Source organism: Toxotes jaculatrix, chromosome 3 (assembly GCF_017976425.1).
Source record: "Toxotes jaculatrix isolate fToxJac2 chromosome 3, fToxJac2.pri, whole genome shotgun sequence".
NCBI lineage: Eukaryota > Metazoa > Chordata > Actinopteri > Toxotidae > Toxotes > Toxotes jaculatrix.
The window spans coordinates 14,437,393-14,460,590 of record NC_054396.1 but is presented as its reverse complement, the minus strand read 5'-3'; the positions used below and the strand labels follow the sequence as shown (position 1 = coordinate 14,460,590).

Here is a 23,198-nt window from a genome sequence, read left to right as displayed (position 1 = left end):
TGTGATTATAAACACAAAAACTTGGGAGAGAAAACTTGAAAGGGGAATAGCAATTATACCAACAACAACCACCCCTTGTCTTCTGTCAAACATGAATGAATATGCATTGCTGTTAAAATATCTTATTAAGACTCAGAAACCATGCACAGTATCCTGTATCTGGTCCACAAATAAGTCATTAATCCAATTGTAAATGTTTAAAAAGTTAACTGTAAGCTGCTTAATCCAGAGGAATCTAATTAATTGTTAAGACTGACAACATGCTCTGAACACATGGGACAGAATACATACTCAATAGTTAAAGCAGGACAGCTACAACAAAACGTATGTGACAGAACGACAGCTGCAGCCAAATCCTGAATGATAGTATTTCTCAGATTTACCACAGGATGGGGATCTCTCACACTGTTCACAGGCTCTAATCTCAGACCTCAGCCTTTATAATGTGGTACTAACAGGGTTAAAGTGATAAGCAGCTATATGTGTCCTGAATTTCAGAAATGTACAAATATATTATTATAAAACAATTTACAAAAAAATTTAAATTATACAGGTGGGACAGTCAGATCTAACATTTAATGAAAAAGTAAGTTATTTAAGTTACTTAAAGCTCCTGCTTAGGGAATGGCAACAGACTGAAATTAGCCTATGGGACTTGCGGGACGTGGCTAGACGTGTCCTGACAGATTGACCCCCCTCTTATGCTGAAGGGCCCGAGGACAGTTCACACTGCAATTGACCAGCTGTCTTCATGTGCCCAGAGGAGAAAGGGTCTGGTGCAAAGTATAAATTGTCTCCTTTTGTCCTTCTGTTGGACGTCAAGCAGGATAGCATAGATGTTTTTCTGAAGCCTTTTTGACTTGTTTTCTGCCTTTTTATTGAATAAAAATCAAAGGAGCAGACATGGATGCTTGAATGGGGAGAGAAGAAGGAGACAGAATTCCCAGAGGACCTTAAGGTGAAGAAAAAAGACACCACATTAGGACAAAATCGAGGGCGAACAGAAGAGCAAGGGATGCAAAATGAAGACTCTGGCCAAAGTGCAAGGCAGGACCGAACATCTTCTGGGCTACAGGGTTGATACAGTGAGTGTCTCTGGTCCATGAGCCCAGCATTGTTCAAATGTTGTGATAGAACAATCAGAACAATCTTCAGTGTTAAAAACGTATCAACTTGGGCTGCTCACGATTATCATATGGGTACACAAATGCTGAAATTGTGTGAAATGTAGATGAGTAGGACACATTTTTCATAACATAAAGCAAAACCACACCTGAAAGTAAGAAGATTATCGTATGCCTGCTGCAGGTTTTTAGTGTGAGATATTGCTCTCTATGTCGTGTAACAAGTTTTGCCATTTTTAATGCAATTACAATAAATGCTAATATTATTATAGGTAATGTTGTGGATCCTATAATCTGATCATTATCAAACTCCTTTTTCTTAATATAAAGTTGATTTTTAGTCAGTTTTAGTTTAAATATAACTAGCCATCTGTTACCGAAAAACATGAAAACATTTTTTCTGTACATTTTTTCTGTTTCTTTCCAAACTTTTTCAGATACCTTGCTTTCATGTAGGTGTTCACCTGAGAAGAGCAGTGTTCTCTGGGTTTTAATGTGTTATAGATAAGAAATCATCTTTAAGATGAAATTAATCTGACTTATTCTGCAGCATTAGTCTTTCTTGACCCTCGGATTTGATGTTGTGCCGTCTCCCAATCAGTTCAGTCCTCTAAGAGAAATTCCTCAGATAAGATAAGAAACCACTGAAACAAAAATAGGAAAGAGAGCAGGGTGGAGAGAGAGAGGTGAAACCGAGTGGAGAAGTGATATAATTAGCTCTATCACTGTTTCTGTTCTGTTAGGATCTCCCTACCCCTAAACCTACCAAGCATGAACATTAATATACAAATAGACTAAATCATCTACTAAACTACATTTTTTGTAACTAAATTAACTAAATTTAGTTACAAAAAACTAAATTTAAATTTTTTTGATAAAGAGTACAAAGTGTTTTTAATTTAACTTTAACTTCCTTTGTTACTCATGTCTTGTCTTGTGTATAAGATTTCAGACACCAGCCGGGAGAAACTGCTGTCGGATGAAAACAATCAGGACATCAGGACACAGTTCAAGTGGGCCAGGAAATCCAGTGTGACTCCGGGATGTAAAGGTAACACAGTCAGTTTATCTGGTCTACGGATATCTTCAATGAGTTTAGAGAAACACTGTAGTTTACTTGCTGTGTGCATCTCTTGTGTCTCCCATGGTGGGGAGCTATCTGACAGAAAGCAAGAGCTGTGGTCACGTCAGAGGTTTGACTGAAAGTGTTACACGTTGCACACAAAACATCACTGATGAATTTAAGATTTTAAAATACTTAAAGAACCATGACCTTTTTCTGATGATTAAATATTGGCTAATTAGGCATGTGCACGCTCATACACACATGCATGCATGTGCAGTAATCCTACATTGTGGGTTAGATCAGTGCCTTTCAGCTCACAGGGATCATCATTTCAACAGAGTTTTTAAAAGCTTAACTCAGTGGCCAAGAGAGCAAGAGCATTCTGATATTTTTATAGCTGTAATCTGTCCTCTGTGGATTGAGATTCCAGGGTTGTGTTGGTCAACCTGTGACGTGGCTGTGTACTCATCTCTGTGCGTGTGTGTGGAACTGTGTATTATATGGGTGTCTCATAGATACAGCAGCTGTTCTTTTTTCCCTTCCTCACTGACTTTGTCCATGTTTGGGTTCGAATGAGTTTATGCATAAATCTCCTTGAATCACACCACCGGCTGCCACGAGCCTGGACAGCTGCGCTCAGAAGATCATCTTGTCATGAATACTTAATCTTTGCTTTGAGATTAAATCGGCCTGCCTCTGTCCTGCCAGCTCAGTTTTCTGTGTGTGGGATACTTCCACATGTTGGTTTGTCCTCAGCAGAGGAATTACTTTGGTACCTGCGGTGTCTAAAAAGTGCAGGCAACTGCTTTGTTGATTAGAGCAGACAGTCCTTTACCAGTTCAGAAACCTAAATGATCCATCATATTGTGTCACTGTCAGTACAACTGAATAACCAGGGACCATGATTTTTAAGTTTCACTGAAAGCTTTACACAACCACTTACATGCAGAGAAACACTTGGAGTGGGATTGTCATGGTATTTGTGCGCACACTTCTGATATTTGGTGACTATAAAGCTCACAGAGCGGTAGAGGTCAAGTGAATTTTCCAGAAATCTTTTGAATGTCCTCACTGTTCTCCTCAATGTTCACTTTAAACAGTGGTTCCAATCTTTCTGACTTGTGACCCCTTAACATAAAAAAATTTTGACCTGATGATGGCACTAAATGGAAAGTCATAACAGTTCACTCTGAAGAGGATATGAATGTTAGCTAGAGGAAAAGACCAGGGATCGTTCATTCCTTATGGGACCATGAACATCTATACAACATTTGGTCGTCTAGTAGATGTTGTGATATTTCACTGGATAAGTGAAAAATTTGACCTGCTGATGGTGCTAAGTGAAAAGTCAGGGGATCAACAAAGTCTGTAAGATTCTCTTCTGAATTTCTCTACAAAACAAATAATCCATTGAGTAGCTTTTGAGATACAGACCGAAGTATTGGACGACCAACCAATCAAGATTGCTCTCTAATAAGACATGTCACTCAACGTGGGTAAAAGTGACAAGCCACTGAGTGGAGGGTTAATCTGTACATGCGAAAAATTTTCAGATTTATTTCATTGCTTGTGCAGTGACTGTAGGGAGGAGAGAAGGGAAGCTGATGAGGGAGGTGTGAAGATGGAGGGGGAACAGAAGGGGAGGAGGGAGAAATGGGAGGAGGTGGGACTGGGAAACAGATGCTGGCACAGCAGTACAGCATGTTAGCTACCATCCCCTCCCTCATCACAGCTCCTCCCCTTCCCTGCCTCTCTGTCACTCCCTCACTTACTTTTGGTCCCTCTCATAATCTTTGCCCACCATCTGACCACACAGAGAGGCTCAGCAGTGGAGGAAAGAACAGCCTCTCTGGGTTTTCTGCTGCTGTTTTTGGGAAAGCAGCCGTATTTTTTGTCTCAGGGGTTTTCTATTCAGATTTGGACAATGACTTTGGAGCTCTCTGTACACTTTTCCTCTCATCTCCGCTGGGGATTACCACAGGAATAGTGTGTGTGCATGTGCTAGTGTGTGTCCGTCCAGCACTATGCCTGCTTCTGTTAGTCTTGGATCTAGCTGCAGGAGTGGATCACCATGAGAGGAGGTCACCACCAGCGAGGGTGTGGGTGTCAGCACCTGTTCAGAAAACTGCTCAGCAAATGTGGCTGCTGTTTTGTCCGAGTCAGAGGTACGTAGGTGTTCTGCTCTTCAGGAGGACTTTTACTACAGACGTTTTCTGACTGTGGAATGAAGTCTGTATGTTTAACTTACAGGTCTTCAGGTTTAGAAGACTTTCCATATTTAGTATATTAGGTTGTTTTTCTGACTTCCCAAAGATGTTGCAGACAGTTAATTTAGTTTCTGAGACGTAGTGTTTTGTAATGGTGGGCTATATCCTCAGGTGTCCTTTTCTCATAGGGTCTTGCAAAGCCACAGCTGGTTTTTCTAAGTTATAAAATAAAATCATGCCTTCTGAACCTTTCTTTACACATATTTTTTCAAAATGTTACATTTTCCATTTATTTACTTTCCAGTCTTAATGGCCTTCCCTGTAACACTAAGAGGGTAGCAGCATTTGGAAAACAGAGGATGGTGTTGTCTGGGCTAAGTATATTGTATGGTAAAAATTGTAAATTTGTAAGGCAAATGTGGACTGCAACTACACCTCGGTGAGCTTCTGTATTGACCTTGCCATCCGGGATGCTCTGGACTGGGATACTGAGAGTGTTGTTGAACTTTGCACTCTATATTGATCATTGCTCCTACCCTGAGGAGGATAGAGAACTGAAAACAGTGGACTATTCCTTCAGATGTTAAGTTTACATGACTGCATAAAAATACCAAAAGAGACTTTTAGAAAGTATTCCCCAAAATAACACATTTTCTTTAGGTTTCATTTTACAGTCGATTTTCTGTTTTGGGAAGGATGTGGTACAGATGCAAGTGCAGCCAGTGAGTGATTCATTTTCCAAAGAGACAAAAGTGATAGAATCATCTGGATCTCTGGAGTGTCCCTGAATATGCTGCTGATCCCTGAATCATGGAAACACAAGAGTCAATGAGTCACTGTCCCGACATTCCTTTCCCTAAAAAACTAGACCCCCCTACCTACCCCCTAATTTTTAAACCAGTATGCTATGAGATGAAATCATTAGTTTTCATCACAAAGACTTTTCACTTTTATTCTTTTGTTCCAGCTGTAGGGTTGTTTACTTTTTCTCAGATCAGATTTATTTCTGACTGCTGTTCTGTGTAGATACATGTGCGTGGTAGCAGGTGAAAAGTGATTTCCTTAATCTGTACCCATACCAAACTGTGATTCTGTTTCAGAGGAAAGGCAGCTGTACACATGCACACACACACACAAACACACACACACACACACAAACACACACATAGACACACAAATACGTCCCATTACTGCCCCGACCCTTAAATCCTCTGTTGTTCCAGTTGCTCGGGGAGTGATTACAGAGTAGCTTGTCTCTGAGCTCCACTGTTCTGACAGACCCTGCAAATAGATGTGTGAAATGTGACAATGAAAACGGCCTTGTGTTGAGACACCTTGCTTTCTCATCTTTGTTCACAAAGGTTAATATAACATCTCTGACACATGGCCTGTGTGATGTGATGTGATGTCAGTATTGCTGTTATAAAAGGTGTTTTCTTCCCCTCTAACTCTAAAAATACCTTCTTTTGTCTGATGTCTGTGAAGATTCTCAGTCATCCAGGTCATGGTTATCCAAGAAGAGTTGAATCAAAGGCAACTGGACCCTCTTTTGTCTGTTTGTGTGTCTGTTGATGAGTTTGCTTTTGGTTTATAGAAAGAGTAGCAATCACAGTCTGGATAGAACCAGGTCTCTTTTTTCTATGTAATCTGTTTGTCTCTTCCTCCATGTCTCCTCTATATGTGGTTGTATATGTACTCTTGCTCTGTTCTGTCTTCTTCTCCTTGTTCTTCTTCTTCTTTCAAGTTCTTTCTCCCCTGAAGACTTCCTTCTTATGACTCGTTCATTTAGCCATCCTCCTCTCACTGAGTGTTTCATTTCGTTTGGCACAATGTCCAACAGCTATTTATAAAGACAGAGAAACACCTCCAGATAAAGTGTGTTTGGGAAACTTGTTTGGAAATCTACTTAAAAGTCCTGCCAGCGATCTCACTGTCTCATTACACATACATTGCTTTGGCTCAGAAACCGCCATGACTAATAGTCCATTAACCCACCAGCGTGCGTGAGGTCATCACCACCAGTATGTGAAGAAGTAAACATGATGACTAACAAGGACAAAAGTGTTTAGCTACACAGAACACCTACATATTCAGCAGCCTACATACTGACTTAGCCATTTTGCGCTTTCCTTGTGTGTTGATTGTTGTGTGTTTCGCTTGAATATCATCGTTGAACCACAGGCCTGGCTGATCTTCATTTGCGCTTGATTTGCATCAAAGAACACAATTAGTCAATTAGATGTGGTCCTGTGTCCCGTAAGAGGAGGGTCCAGTAGGCACAGACAACTCAGTGTCCTCTTTGGCAATTCAAAGTGCTTTACATAATGCATTAAAACATGAAATATGGATTAAAACATTAAAATGCTAATCTGAAGCATGGAATCCCTTTCAAAGTAATTAAAAGATAAAAACAAATAAGTAGTGACAAACCCACAGATAATGGCCACATGACTCTGCAGTTCCCTTTGGCTCTGCGAGTGTTTTAGTGTCTTTCAGCTCATTGTTCTGGTTTTATAGCTTTACTGTTTTGGTTCGGTCTCACAAACATAATTTCCACCTGCAGCAGACAGCTGTTTTGAACCAAATGCATTGATAAACCTTCAGTACACTCGCTGCTCAGCAGTAAACAGCAGACAGACAAAGTTAGAAACTAGTTCTTGAACATAGCTTAATAGTTGGATATTTCCCAGCGGAGTAGTTTTACACTAAGACATTTAGTCTTATATTCACCTGGTGAATAGACACACAACTTCAATGCTAATGTTCCTGTATAAATGGATAAGTGTTGTGTTTACAGTTTTTGTGCTGCTCTCAAGTTGTCAAAAAACAGAGCAAAACAGGTTTAAGGTTCAGTCAAAGGCAGTGGAGAACATAAATGTTTTATACCTTGATTTAGAGGTAGTCAAAGTGCTCGGGGAACTGTTAGAAGACTGCCACCTGATGCAAATGCAAAGACCTGTAAAACTTGTGTGTTGAATTCAGTACTCTTCATTCGTTCTCCTTTTAACTTAAACTCAAACTTGACCTTAACCAGATCGAGAGCGAGATCATTGAGTAGGAGGAGTGACCACGGTGTACGAGTGAGAACCCATATCAGCAGCCTGCAGTGCCGTGGGAAAAAGGAAGTGGTGGCTTGAGGAGTAAATGTCCCACAACATTGTAGAAACTCTAACTGGGTCAGTTGTCAACATGCAGGATGTAATCACATGTGAGGGTGAAGGGATATTAATCATAATCATTCTTGTCATAGTTTACTAGCAAATACAATTGACCTAATAATGGCTCAGTTCACTATCTTGCCTGATCAGGAAGACACTCGCTTGTCTGATCCAAGAAAGATCAGAAAGAGTGAACAAAGCACGGGCATAACACGGATATCATATCACATATGCACATAATGATAATTGAGATGAAATGCATTTTCAAATGCCTGGTATAGCTGCTCATTGGATAGCCGAAAGCAGAGTACTCCACTGATTTACACTGCATTCCTGTTACATTGCCTGACTCATCATGGACAGGTAAAAAAAAATAGTATCAATATTGATGCACCAGGGTCATCGTCTTTCAAAACTTGGCGCCTACATTACCCACAACGCAACCTGACTACCAATAGTTCAATGGTAGTGTTATGTTTGTAGTGGCTAGTGTAGCCTCGAGCCCAGTGAGCTTTCTGCATTGTAATGCCACACCCACAGATGTCTTCATTCTCAAACCTGTAGTCCTCAGCCCCAACCAACTCTGACTCAAGTGAAATGATGGTTAACCCTTACCCTGAGGCTTTCTGCCAAGTGACAATAATATAATGTAATACATCTAGTACTCTAACATTATCATTTCACACTCAAGCCAAATGCTAAAGGTCTCTGTCTGGAATTAAACCCCTCATGAATGTACGGTGGAGCAAAGAGGGTGACATATTTATGTGTGTGTGTGTGTGCATGTGTCTGTTTTGTTTAATTAATGTGTCACTCTCCCAGATTGATAAACGGTGCATCAGGCCTGCTAAGGATTGAATGGATGCAGACGTGGTGAGAGTGGATAATTTGTAGTTTTGGTGATGACGTCAGTGTGGACCGAGAGGTATTTTTCTCAGCAGGATTTCAACAGGAAGTGAAGCAGACCTTTTGAGCCCAAAATGACTGGATCTGATAGCAGTAATTATGGTTTCACCCATCAGCATGCACATGACATGAAGCGCCAAGAGTAATCAGCTCCCATATACACGTGGCACACAAATGACAGCCTGACATGTGACATGCGCAAGGCTTTAGCCATGCTGAGACTTGGTGAAGTGTCATCATTTTGTTTCAAGCGGTGCTCCGACAGCATCTCAATAATTCCTGCTGTTACTGACTGTGACCATCTATGGGGTTGAGTGGGGAACGATGTACTTAACTGCCTCCCAACCATCTGTGTTAAGAGAGAGAGAGAGAGAGAGAGAGAGAGAGAGAGAGAGAGAGAGAGAGAGAGAGAGAGAGAGAGAGCGCACCTCAACAACACTTCCATGATGTAAAGTAGGTCATGAAAGCAGCACTCCCTCTCCCATCAGAGCCAGATAAGCTCAAATGTACTCTATCATGAGGATGATCTTCTCTTTATACACCCGGCCTTATAAAATCAGTTTAGCTTTATAATGTACCTCTAATTATGCCACTTAGTTTTTAACTGTACTGTGATGTAAAGTCTAAATGTTTTGATTTTCATTCAAGAGTAGCATTCAAGTGGATAATACCGCCACCCACTGCATCTACACATTGTGATTCAGTGATGGATACAAATTCCTCATTAAATCCCATCACATCACATATTGTCCATTGATGACAGACTACCACAAAGTCTTTCTCTAAGTGACAAACTGCCCCTTTACTGATAAATGACTCACCAATTTAAATATGTACTCTGATTAGAGTTAAAACAAGCTACTTACAAACACTTGTTATAAAGAAGGACAATTCTGGATGTAGTGTTCTCAGCTTCAACAGAGCTTGATACATACATTTTTGAACACCTGCAGGTCTAACACAGGTGTGCACAGAAAATTGACCTGACGTCCTGCACACTGTCATCATTCACAGCCTCTTTATTGGTCAGTAAATTAACTGCATAAAGGAATGTGAGGAAGTGTGTTGCTTTCCAGTGGAAATGTAGGACATCACAAAATAAAATGCATAAGCAAAGTAAAGCCAGATGACTTTCTTCTTCCGTTGTGAATGAGCACTTTAAAAATACTCAGAAAACTGCACAAACAATCTACTCAATTTAATCTACAAGTTAGTCTCTACCCTCGCATACCAAACTGTGAAGCTGCAGGGTTGTACAGTTTGCTGGCAGTGTTCGAGCTGCTGGTGCCTCAGTTCAGCAGCCAGGATTACTGTCAGGTTGACTGACCCTTCCCTAATGTTTGGTCCTGTTTGCTGCCATCTCTTTTCCATGTGGGTAGGTATGTTGCCTGAGCCAATGGGGTTGCTGAGAGAATCAAACGCCACCCAGCTTTAATCCATCCATCAATCTGCATGCGCTAGAGAGTTTATGTTGCGCACGAAACCACCTCCAGAACTGAGAAGTCACACAAATCAGCCTCACTGATGTATGAATATGGTCGCAGAAGATGTTTTTCCTAAGAAAATTCAGTTAGAGTCGAAACACTGACTAGTCACTCTTTCCACAGACAGAAGGTTTACACAAGATAAAACTGTTAAATATAATTTGAATGTCCATAATCCCTGCGTGTGCGGATGCATTCACTGCATGCATGGTTGCACACTCTGCTAACACTCCCTGCAGTCCGGATGGTGGTCCAGCTGTTCGTTTCTCCGTGGGAAAATGACACATTACATAAGCATCTCAAACAAACATCGAGTCGCTCGGCTCAGCAGAGTGACTTGGACGTCACAGTGACCATCAAGCACCATTAAGGGTCAGTTCAGAGAAAGTGTTGATGTATTTGCAGAACAGTCTGCAGTAAGGTGTACTTGTTGTAACATTTCAACAGATGGTGAGATGGTTGTCAGTGGTCCTGTATGGCCTGACCTTGATAGATTAAAAAAAAAAAAAAAGGAGACCAGATGGCTGTCTCCACCGTACCATGGGTTTCCATGAAGACACTCACAGTCCAAAAAGATGAATCCTAATGTTGTTGCTGATCCCCTAACTTTTCTCCTGGTGCCACATTTTGGATTTTTAGTGCCACGTCTCTAGTTCAACCCTGTCCTCAAGGATCACCAGAAAACTGCACAAACACACAACTACACAAACGCTCTTTCTATCACTTGCACACATGCACAGAAAGACAAATACATACCTTGACCCTCCTCCCTTCCCTCTAAATCATTTAATTACTGAAATGAGTTTGTGTCGTTCACTGCATGAGTGAAGCACCAGATGATGAATTAGTTTAATTACAGTCTTATTCGAATCCAGTCTACTTGAAATGTCTAGATTGTTTTGGAGGAGACTGAACTTTTGTCTGACAGCTCAAGGTACAAGCATATAAAATACATCTATCTGAATAAAAGCATCACAAAAAAAACAGTTTTGTGCTCTTTTTTTTCTTAGGAAAGATTGTGCTAGTCCCCAATAGAAGGAGAACTGTAATGGAATAGGAAGAAAAACACATCATTCAGTATTTCACTGTCAATATGGTGTCTTGTTTAATGGCTGTATCAGGCAGTTTTGGCAAATGGCTGACCCAGATTTTCACTGGCTTCTTGAAAGCTTGTTATTATGATTACAGCTTACATAAATGTGCTGACAGGGAATAGTGGCTTCTGGGAAGAGTCCAAAACGACAAAGTTGGGCTCCTGAAAGATTCCACTTTGCTGCGATCAGCAGAACAGAGTGAACTGTTAATGTTAGGATGCTTGATTAAAACAGTGCGGTTGAGGATTAGGTACCAGTTTCCACAGGCTAGAGACTTAAAGCGGGGAAACAAGATCCAGCTGTGGCATTAAAGGGTGTCAGCTCCAGTGTTGGTCCTGCCTGAGTTGCAGAACGAGGGCCGTTCATTGAATGAGTGAATGAGAATGAGAATGATGAGTTGTGACTGACTTGAGGTCACAGAATTTAAAAAAAAATCACTCAAGTTTGTGTCCTTTAAATACTTCACTGTCCACATTATGTGTTGGCAGGCAGAAGAAACAAGTGTCAGAGTCGTAGCTGAGATAAATGTGGGTCCTGACCACAGTCAGTATGAAGCCAACACAGTTTAATAATGTAATTTATTGTGTCATGATAGCCCAGTGCAGATTTTCAGCTCAGGTATTCACAGTGTCATGAGTCAATGGAAATAAAAATATTAAAATAAATAACCAGCTGTGGAAATCCTTGGAAAATACATTTTCTCAAGCACTGTACTTACCATGAGTACAGTTTCAAGGTAGCTGTACTATTTTTTAAAACTATTTTAAACAGAAAATAGTATGAAATTAACAGCATGCAATAAACAGAAGCTGTAGTATAACATTTCCAGTTAAATTTATGAGTCCGTCCTCATGAGAACAGATCTGTTTTTGTGTTTATAATAATTTAGGACCTGTAGGTACAGTAGCTGCAGCTACTAAAGTTACAGTTAAGGCTTAACACAGGAAATTGAACAGCATTTTTGTACAGAAATCTGTCTGCAGCATCTGACCTGAGAGGATGTACCCCCCAATTAGCTGCTGTATTTTAACCCAATCCTTTTCCCCTCTCTCTCTCTGCAGCAGAGTCATACTCTGTGGCAGGCAGCGATGGTAGTATCACCCCATCAGCGGGCTCTGTGCCCCACCAGGCCTCGGGCAGCTCCAGCCCCTGCTCACACTCTTCATCCGGAGGATCACGCCACCCTGTCAGTGCCCTGAAGAAATGGCTCACCAACCCCGTCCGCAAACTGAGCTCTGATGCCAGAGGAGGTGCGGGAAAAGTCGAAAAGCAGATGTGCAGATCAGACGGGAGGCAGCCGCCATTGCCTCTTTCCCACAATGAAGCTCAGCCGAGGCTTCTGGGACCACACAATAACTACACCATCCTGCCCACAGGAGATACGGTGAGACCTAAAGACAAGGAGCATTCACTTGAATGTACGCATTTATCCCTCCTGAGGAAACACAATTTATCTGCTTGTTTCTAATGGCTGTTTATTTTTCTGTTGTACAGATGTGGACAGACAGTCTGTCAAGTCCAGCAGCTTCTTCTGCAACACAGCCGTCCTGTCAGAGCAACTTATCTGACCTCCTGCAAGGCAGAGACACACAGAGTCTAGTAATGACTCTATTCTATTCTATTCTGTTCTTTTCTATTCTGTGTTGTTCCAGTCTATGCAATTCTATCTGTTTTAGACACACATTTGTCTTGCTATGCTTGGGAGGACCCTCACTGAAATTGTCCTGACTATCATGGTTTAAAACAAAAAAAAAAATCCCTCACAAAGACAGCAGTACAAGCCCAGTTGTCACTATTATAGAAGTTTAACACTGAGGTCTCCCTTTAAGATTCACATCATATTTCAGTTAGGGGCCAAAAATAGAAGTGCTGTAGTTGGATTAAAGGCTTAAACATTACAACAAAAGTTTAATTTTCACGAATTGATTATGTGGCAAGTATAGCACAAGTTGCCATATATTCTATTACCATATACTATAACACTGGTTCACAACCACTGGGATGGGACCAAGGGGCACTTGCCATCAGGCTGTGAAGAAACAATTAAAAAAAAAACAAAAAAAACAAAAACAAACGCTGAATAATAATTAAACTTTGTAGACTATTTGTAGAGTAATTGCTTGAACAGGATACTGATTTTAAAGTGATTTCGGAAGGTCATCAATCCATAAATCACCCTCTGCTCCATCTGTGCAAGCTGCGTTTCTATTACCGTTGGCACTATAAACATGCACATATACATCTACATCCTGTTCGGCCGTTTTATCATGTGAAAGGGCTTTTATTTGCACACATCATTTGACTTCCACCAATTGTGCCAAATAAACAGAACATGTTTTCATATTTTGTGTGCGTGCTCACACGCAAGCACACACACACACGTACACACACACACACACACACACACACACACTTCTTTCTGTAGTACTCTTTGAAAGGCCCTGGTGAATGGAATCAATCCTGTGGGCTTTTCTAGACCGCATCTGGAAGTAATCAACTAGCCAAGCTGTCTGTAACAGGCTGATACAGGGTCAGAGTTGGGGGTGAGGAGTTTACTCCAAAATTAGAAGAAGAGGAGGCCTACAGGCAAGGTGAGAAACAGGCCTGTGGATGTTGGACAGTTCTCCTCCAAGGATGACAGAGTCAAGTTTCAGAAGCTTTACATAACAGATAAGTAGAAATGGGTTCACACAGTCCTTTCATCTATCAATCTGCTTGATAAATGACTGTCCTCACTTATAGCCTTTCTCAGTCTAATAGCCTGTTGGGATAAAATTACGCAATAGACACCTCCAACTTTATATTTACTTTGGCTTCTTACCCCTTTATGTTTGTGCTGCCTGGGTCAATGTCAGAGTCTTAAATCTTTAAACCAATAGTTTGACAATCTGGGAAATAACCTTATTCGCTTTCTTGCTGAGAGTTAAATGAGAAGGTTTATACCACAATAATGTCTCTACAGTAAATATGTTGCAGGAGCCAGTATCCAGTTCGTTTAACACAGCATAAAGACCAGAAACAGGGGGATCTAGAAGGGCACTCAGAGAGTGCAGACCTCTGCTAAAGCTAGTGTCAAACAACACACACCAGACTTCAGAGAAAAAAAAAATCTAATTCATGGTTAAAGATCTGGATATGCCCCAAAATTTAAGGGGTATATGTCTCATTTTTTAAACCCATACAGTCACCTAAGTATAAAAAAGACAGGTAGATAAGTGTAAGACTATTTCTTAAAGGAATAAAATGCCTTGATAAACACCAAATTGTCACATTACCCTCTGGGTTTTGTATTACAGGATTACACGAAAGTATATAATGTGTTAATTAGTAAGTTTTAGAGGTGCTGGTAAGTGGATTCTGTTAGGTTCTCTCTTTCCCTGTTTTCAATCTTTATGCCAAGCTAAGCTAAGCTAGGCTAAGCTAAGCTAACGTGCTCCGGACTCCAGTAACATATTTACAGTACAGATGTGAGAGCACTATTGAGCTTCTTGACAAGAAAGCGAGTGTATTTCCCAAAATGTTAAACTACTCCTTAACCCTTCTCATGGTTTTCAGCGGAGCTAATTTCTTTAAGAGAAAAAGAAACATTGAGAGCAAACACAAAAATGAAGCTCAGCAGTTTTAATGGTTACTGGCTGGCAGTTCAGAACCACAGTGAAGATGGAGTTTGAAATTAGCCTCAGATGTTTTTCGTAGGCAGAATGTGTCAGGCTGCTGGGTGAAGACACGAACAGTCGACTCAAACCGAATGAGAGAGCAAAAAAGAGGGGCCATGCATAAAAAAAGATAAACAGAGAGTCCATATTTGACCTACAAACTGCCTCCATTGAAGGATTATCATCTAGTGCTTTGAGGCAGAGAACAAAATGTGGTGAGACCACAGTATGTCAAGAGGATTACAGTCAAATTCACATTAGATTATACTGCATTTAGGTGAGGAGTGGTATTTGTTATATAACAACCCTCCATGCTGTGGTCAGTTACCCCCGACCTCTTTTTATATGACTTGACAAATTGTGCAAATGTTGCTCGTTATTCATCCGTCAGGCCTGACTCTACTTTTCCAAATTTCTCTGCCCAACAGTCTCCTCAGCAGCAAGGAGAGACATTAAAAAGTGATTATTACTCTCAGGTTACTTGAGATTTAGGGGGTGGCATGACTCCAAAAGAAGATCAGCAAAATTGCCCCACTGATGTTCCCCAATTGGGACCCTCACATTCTCTTATTTTTCTGCAGATGTGTGCTGGCTGGGTCAAAGGACACTCAGGCTTACTGATCCTTAGTGGTCATATTCTTTACTCAAAAGTAGCACAAGTTTGTATTTGACTGTTTTTTTTTTTTTTTTTTGACTTTTTAAAGTTTTGGGGAGTATTGGATGATTTGACCTCTTCTGACCTCAAGCATTTGTTTAAATGAAGCCATTTGAAAAGTTTAGGGGAGAAATTTCTCTTTGGTAGAAATGGTGGCAGCGCACAAATTCCAGAAACTTGACAAGGGGCCCCAACTAGACTCTCCTTTCATATAAGGGCTCCAAAGCCAAAACACTCTTTATCCATATAGCTTATTGCATGTTGTTTTTGATGTGAAATTGTGATAATTGAAGTAACCAGTAATATAGCTGCCAGGTAAATGTAGGGGACCAGAACGTACAATATTTCCCTCTGAAATTTAGTGGAGCAGAAGTAGAAAGTGACAAAAAAATGGAAATATTCAAAGTAAAGTACCTCAAAATTGAAGTACTTTGTATCTAAGTATTGTACCGTAGTAGATGTACTTTGCACCACTGTGTTTCACAGCTCCACAGAGCAGGACAACTCACTGACTGTCACTGTCCTCTTACGTAATATGTTACATCAAACCTTATTAAATGCTGTACTGTCTTGTTTTTGTGTTGTAGAGTCAAAAATCCATCATCAACACTCTCCAAGGTGAAGACGACCGTGCTGTGACTGATGACTCAGGCAGTCAGTGGTCTGCTACAGTGGACAGTGAAGAGGAGAGAAACATTGCCTTAGAGAAGAGCATGTAGGTGTCAGCCTCTACATTAAAGAGGTTGTTGACATTTTGGGAAATATGCCCGTTCACTTTCTTGAGATTTATATGATAAGATTGATACCACTGGCATGTCTGTATGGTACAATGTGAAACTGAAGCCAGGAGATGCTTAGCTTAACTTAGCATTAAAAAAATGGAAATGGGGAAATAACTAAACCATCCAGCTCTGTCCAAAAGTAACACGATATGTCTACCAGCAAGAAGGACGTTTATGTTCTTTGCCCATTTGACACCATTTGACAGAGCCAGGCTAACTGTATCCTGTCTTTCCAGAGCTTATGCTAAGCTAAGCTAACCAGTTGTAGCTTAAATTTTTACTGTACATGTATGAGAGTGGTATCGGTCTAATTGTGTAAGAAAGCAAATGAGTAATTTTTTTTTCCAAAATGTCAAACTATTGCTTTAACACCTATGTATATTTCTGGTTTTATCTCTCCTGATTATCCTTTTTAACTATCCATTTGCTGTTTTAAAATCTGTCTTTCAGATATGTGCTGACAGAGTTAATAGAGACAGAAAGGTTGTATGTGGAAGATCTGGGACTCATAGTGCAGGTGTGTCGCTGTTCAAATCTTCAAATAATGAAATTTATACAAGGAAAAAACTCAGACTCCTTAATCAATAACACTCAGTTTTTTTTCTGTACAAAAAAAATCTGATGTGATTGCTGACACACGTGTGTGTGTGTGTGTGTGTGTGTGTGAAGGGCTACATGGCCACCATGGCCAATCAAGGAGTTCCAGATGACATGAAAGGGAAGGACAGGATTGTGTTTGGAAACATCCACCAGATCTATGACTGGCATAAAGAGTGAGTCAGTGAAGTCTCCTCGGTCATTTCTTCCCCCTCTCTGTTCCTCTGAATTTGAACAGTCTCTTCCAGTTTACTCTAACTTTGTCTGAGCTTCTCATGTTTCACGATGGTTTGGCGTGTGTTGTGTATATGTGTGTGTGTGTTTGTTTGGTTGGATGACTGTTCCTGCCTGACCTTCTCTGCCTTGTGTGACACAGTTATTTCCTGGGGGAGCTGGAGAAATGTGTGGGTGATCCAGACAGTCTGGCCCAGCTCTTCATCAAACATGTGAGTTCCCAAATCAGTGAGTAACAAGTGTGGATGAGAAGTTTCTTTTTGTTTTTCATCTGCACCCTGCGTGTTCTGAGATTTGCTGAAGGTTACAGCCGTCTCACAAATCAGGGCTCTATGTCTTTGTAAAGCCTTGGCCCCCTGCCATCCAGATGTGTCTTCAGCTCACAGATCTGTTTTCTGCAGGTGCAGCTGCAGAGTAAAGGGTCTTGTAATCACCGTCTTTTGACTAAAGAGCTCTCAAAGCCGACAATCAGCGTTAAAGACGCTCCACAGAGACCATGCTGTGTGTGAAAGTGAGCTGGAATTACAGATGTCAAAACTCCATAAAAACTATTTACCCCTACTATGAACTTATTCATATTCTAGTATTTTACACTGAACATTGAAAAAAACAGACTTTTTAATGTCAAAGTGAAAACAAATCTCTGCATGAGTATCAAACACAAAATAAGTGATCAATTGAACGAAATAATGTAAGACGGTAATATGCAGGAAAAATGGCTGGTAAATACTTTTTAATGGCGCTCTACATGTCGGCATCAGTACATAATCATCGACAGCAGGGAGAATGGGAGGATAAACTACTGGAAAAAAATGTTTTGATATGGTGCAGCTTTTCCATCTCAGCTTCTTTATCCCGCTCCAGTCAGCGTAGTGTAGCATGCCTGATTACGCCACAGCAAATTAAACCATTCTTTCTCAGCCACTGGAACTATTTAATGAGGCAAAGTTCCTGCACTGATTTAACAAAGCGCCTATAAAACTCTTCAGGGGAAGAGGAAGCACAATAAAACTGAGAGGAAACTAAGAGTCGGAAGTTCAGAGGTTTTATTCCCCTCTCTGTCCGTCCCTTCTTCACACTGTGCCTCACACACGTCTCTGTCTTAATTTTTTACAGGAGCGACGTCTTCACATGTATGTGGTTTACTGTCAGAACAAACCCAAGTCAGAGCACATTGTCTCTGAATACATTGAGACCTACTTTGAGGTGACTACTCTTTTATATTACTGTAAATTTTACTGGAGCTCTTTGAAGATTTTTTCCATATTTGTTTAGAACTTTTTTCTTTTTTTTTTGTTTTTTTTTCTTTTTTTTTTTTTTGGTACCTGACAGGATCTCAGGCAGCAGTTGGGTCACAGGCTGCAGCTCAATGACCTGCTCATCAAACCTGTTCAGAGGATCATGAAGTATCAGCTCCTGCTGAAGGTTGTGCTGTTTAACGTGACTGTGTCTCTGCATGAATGGCGCCGTTACATGTCACAATTAATTTTACATTATTTCTCGTTTATTTGATCCATTGAATAAAAACTTTTATAAGAGATTAAGGTACCACTTCCTGATGAGGAACACAAAAGTTGTTCCTATTAATGGCTTATAGCTGATCTGAAAACAATTTGTAAATTATTTATTCAAGTTATCAATTGAAGCATATAAATGCTTTATAAATGGTGTAATGTAAAAATGTAAAGGGGAAAATTACAAAATTAAAACTTTGATTAAGAATCAAATTAATGGAACTTTTTGTCATATAATAAAAAGTTAGTAATCTTTGTTTGAATTAAAGCATAAATAAGGTAATATTTATTTCTTATTAAAAAAAACCCTTAAACTCTAAATAAAATCCTCTCTCTCTCTCCCCCTCAGGACTTCCTGAAGTACTATGGTAAAGCAGGAAGGGATGTTGAGGAGCTACAGGTACAAGCTCAATATGGAACATAAATACAGACAAAAAGTATTATGAATCTGTGAGTAGCAAACCTTTATCTGCGCACCAAAATCTTGTTTTCACCCACTGATTCTCCCCCATCCCATTTCCTCCATCAGAGGGCCGTGGAGGTGATGTGTTTTGTGCCAAAACGCTGTAATGATATGATGAATGTAGGCAGACTCCAGGGTTTTGAGGTGAGAAACTGAATTCTTTACATTTCTTGTCACCAACCTCTCAACACACATCCAGGGTGACGTGCGGTCTCTCACAATCTTTGTGACACACGCACTGTTTCAGGGTAAAATCACAGCTCAGGGGAAGCTCCTCCAGCAGGATACCTTCTCTGTCAGCGAGCAGGAAAGTGGCTTCCTGTCCAGAGCGAGGGAGAGGCGGGTCTTCCTGTTTGAGCAGCTGGTCATCTTCAGTGAGCCAATTGATAAGAAAAAAGGCTTCTTATTGCCAGGCTACACTTTTAAAAACAGCATCAAGGTAAGAGTAAAACTACATTTTAATGTATCTTTTATTTATTTAAAATTTTCTTAATGTTTAAAACGGACAACTCCTGTGTGTACTCTGCAGGTCAGCTGTTTGGGTGTGGAGGAGCACTCTGAGGAAGATCCGTTCTGTCTGGTCCTGACCTCCCGGGGTACTGACGGCAGCGTGACACGCTTCATCATGCAGGCATCATCTCCAGAAATACAGCAGGCTTGGCTCAGTGACGTGGTTCAGATCTTAGAGACTCAAAGGAACTTCCTTAATGGTACCAGAGCTTAGTGTTCCTTCAGTAAAACTGCAGATGTGAGAGTTTGAAGAGAATGAGTAATGTGACATCTCTTCCTGTCCTCTGCAGCCCTTCAGTCCCCGATAGAGTACCAACGCAGGGAAAGCAAGTCAAACAGTCTGGGCAGGAACATGAAGTCCCCAGTTGTGTCAGCATCTGGCCTGCGACCTCACTCCTCGGCGTCCATGGATCGACGTCAGCAGCCCTGCCTGCTGTCTTACAACACCTCCTTGCCCTCTCTGCATCCGCCCCAACACAGCCCTGCCTCAAAGGCGGTGAGTCCACAGCAATGCTGCCTTTTTGTACCAAATATACATACAAGCACGCATCTCTCTTTCTCTGACACCTTCTTTATTTGATCTGTCTCTGTTTTAAGGTTTCAAATCCTTGTGCTGTGGCTCCTCAAGCATCTCACCCGCCACTATCCTCCCACCATCAGCTCAGTTTGTGCACAGAGGTGAGGCACGACCGTGGGACGTTTAATGGTCTGCCGCCGTGCAGCCAGCACAGCATGCAGGTACCATCAGTCTTCATTTCCACAGTGGTGAAAAGAAAATTCAAATTCTTAAGTTTAAGTATGAACATATCATACATTTAGATTTTTATTTGTCCAGGGTTTGAGATATCAATGTCAAAAGCATCTGCCATCACAATACAATTCAAGTTGTAGTTTATTCCTTTTTAATTTAGTAAAAACAAAATAATCTAACTTGTTACCTCTCTCCTCTTACTCTCTCTCCTAAAACCAATACAGTGATGCAGCCATGAGGTTAGTTTGTCTATGGTCATTATAAACTTTATAATGACTACATTGTGACGTGTTTATTGTGTTTAGTACAAATACATCCACCAGGTTTAAAGTTGAGTAGATCAGATCAGTGGAGCTGTTACCTCTCTGGCACCAGCCGGAGGCTGATGATGAGGGGAAATGACTGTGGTTGATTTTATCCCATTGTTGTTTCTGCATGGATTCAAAAATCTGGATGACCTAAACTGTAGCTGGTGTCATTCAGTCATCTAGTTTATGGAAAACCCACTGACCTGCTGTTTTATCTTATTCACTCAGACGTCCGCCAAGAGGAGGAAATGGTTATCACAGTGCTCTTATTAGTCAGGTTTATCTGGCCCGATTCCACAAAGTCACTCACGTCCTCTTGTTCTCCCTCTTTGTGTTTTTGGATCAGCAGCGTTTCCATCCTGCTTCGGACGCAGACTTACAGTCAGGTTTCCTAAATAACTAAAATCCTTTTGTCTAAGGTGTAAGGTTTTTTTGACTCAGTGTCTGTTTCTGAACAGCAGTATTTTTTCCTGTAATAGCGTGATGCTCTCATTAAAGATAGACAAATAGATATTTTTATACACAGACGTCCTTTTTAAAGCTACGCAAATCAATATTTCTGTATCCACAATCTGCTGTATCTGCTGATCACCATAATGCACAGTGACTATAGTGAACACACTGAAGCATGTAGGAGTTGGTGTAGAGCAAAACAGAGCTAAAAGGAGTGAGAATATTAGACATACATCCACCAGGTGGCCAGAAACATGATTCCAGTGAATCATAATGTTGCTCTGTATCTCCTGGATGTGTAAAATAGCAACTGCTGTTGTGTTCACAGCTTGTTGTGCCGCCCCCAGGTGGTAAAAAAAATCACTTCATGCAGATTTAAACACATTTTAAAAGAATAATTTGTTACGATATTAATCATTTACACTCTATAGACAATATTTTAATGTTCAAATCAGTGTGATATAATTAACTCTAACCTTTTTAAATTCTTATTTCATTGTTTCATCATCTGGTGGTTTAGAAATGAAGACCATTTTATCCGGCAATGTGGCTATTGAGTTGTCACTATATTTTGCTGCAACACAAAATAACATGCAACACGTCATCCACATTTAGGACAGCCAGAGAGCCAGAATTAGAAATATCAGTGGTAAAACATCTTTGAGAAACAAGAGCTGTTGTGTGTCATGTCTTGAAACTTTAAAGTAAGAAAATAATTAATTTATTGTTTTGGGGTTTTTTTTTCTTTCAGGGTGAGAATGGAACCACCTTTCAGGGTGAGGGTGGAACTTATTCAGCACATCGACCAAACAACCTGGATCAGCTCATGGAGAGCGATCAGTGATGAGCTGCAGTGACACGTGAACTCTCTTTACCCTTCTGGAGTAGGAGTGCCTGGCCTGAGTCACAGTGCTCTGTCAGCACTGTTTGACTGTATCACTCCTGTACAGAAGTCATCAAGGTGTTCCTGTCTCTGTCTTCACATTTTGCCCCAAATTCACTTCAGAGTTTCCTTCAAGTACCACTAATATGGAGGTTAACGTGGATTTCCTCTTGATTTGATTGTGTTCATTTGAGTGTGAGTGCATATACTTCATATACACGTCCACAGATGGCGATAACAGGTGAGATGAAATGTGCAAAAATATGGTTTTGAAGCACCACAGAGGCTGTGCTTCATATTGTAAATGTACAAATTTCTTACTTTTTCCATTGAAATTTCCTTGATGGATATTTTTGTAATGCATACTATTTTTCATAAGGGACCAATTCCACTTTATTCCCCCAGAGATCAGGGCTCTCAGATCCCTTAACACGATCATACTCTGTGTCCTCAAATCACTGTATCCTTGGATTCACTGGGTGACTGTAGATTCCACTTTCACCGTGGGATCTGAATACATATGAAATGTGAAGTACGTCTGTGCATTTCCAGAGGACTAGAAAATAGCTTGTGTTTTGCCATTGGTGGGCTATTTTAACTCTGCCATTGTTCGAGTGTTATCTGAACTCAACACACACAACTCGCACAGAGCGTGTGTCATAATCAAGCAGAAAGAGGAAAAAGGGAACAAAGATAAAACAGAGGTGCTCATATGTCACTGTCATCTTGAATGTAAATATCTCATGTGGAATCATATCAGTAAAATCTGTGACTTGTTATGTCCTGATACACACACAGAATTAAAGAGAAATGCTGTAGATATTTGTCATCATCATCATTTTTCTGAAAAACATTTCCTCATGTTTCCCAGCACAATAGACCCACGAAAACATATACCCTGGAGGAAATGAATACTATAAACTCTCATCTGACATTTACTGCAGGGACATTTTTTTTTTTAGCGTTTTACAGTTTCACAGGCTTCAGTGAGGAGATGGAAACCTGTATCTGTATTTCCATTTTTTAAATGATAATCTCCATCAAGAAGCCCCAGTGAACACCCACCTCACTGTAGTGTAGCTTCCTTCTTTGTTTCCAGTATCGTCACTTTCATGTGCAAAAATTGAGTCTGATTAGTTTGGTCCACTTTTTTTTAAATCAGATCTTTGCACGATATCCATTTCACAACAGTTGACGTACAGCGCCCTCTAGTGGAGCGATTTAAGAAGCTCATGCTTATTATTACGAATTCGAGAATCACGTTGTCAGCTCTGTAACTTACAAATATCAAAGCTTTTATTTTATGAATAATTATATTTGTAGACAAATTTTTAAACGGTAGGTGAGTTTAAT

General features: G+C 40.5%; 1 protein-coding gene across 6 annotated transcripts; it reads left to right on the top strand.

Annotated features, from left to right (window-relative positions):
- The first annotated feature begins 1,022 nt into the window (after nt 1-1,022).
- arhgef25b (Rho guanine nucleotide exchange factor (GEF) 25b) lies at nt 1,023-22,655 on the top strand. 6 transcript variants are annotated; one of them, XM_041034609.1, is made up of 18 exons: nt 1,023-1,085; nt 2,070-2,175; nt 12,101-12,423; nt 12,534-12,638; nt 15,938-16,065; nt 16,583-16,649; nt 16,802-16,905; nt 17,106-17,175; nt 18,080-18,169; nt 18,296-18,388; nt 18,827-18,877; nt 19,007-19,084; nt 19,188-19,379; nt 19,470-19,650; nt 19,741-19,946; nt 20,048-20,188; nt 20,426-20,440; nt 21,738-22,655. In XM_041034609.1, exons 1-17 carry the CDS (start codon nt 1,023-1,025, stop codon nt 20,426-20,428), a joined length of 2,001 nt encoding a protein of 666 aa, XP_040890543.1. In that variant the 3' UTR covers nt 20,429-20,440; nt 21,738-22,655. The 6 variants fall into 6 exon arrangements, with proteins under 6 accessions (XP_040890543.1, XP_040890544.1, XP_040890542.1 ...); XM_041034610.1 differs by having other exon boundaries at nt 20,426-20,443; nt 21,708-22,655; XM_041034608.1 differs by lacking the exon at nt 20,426-20,440.
- Nucleotides 22,656-23,198: the final 543 nt, after the last annotated feature.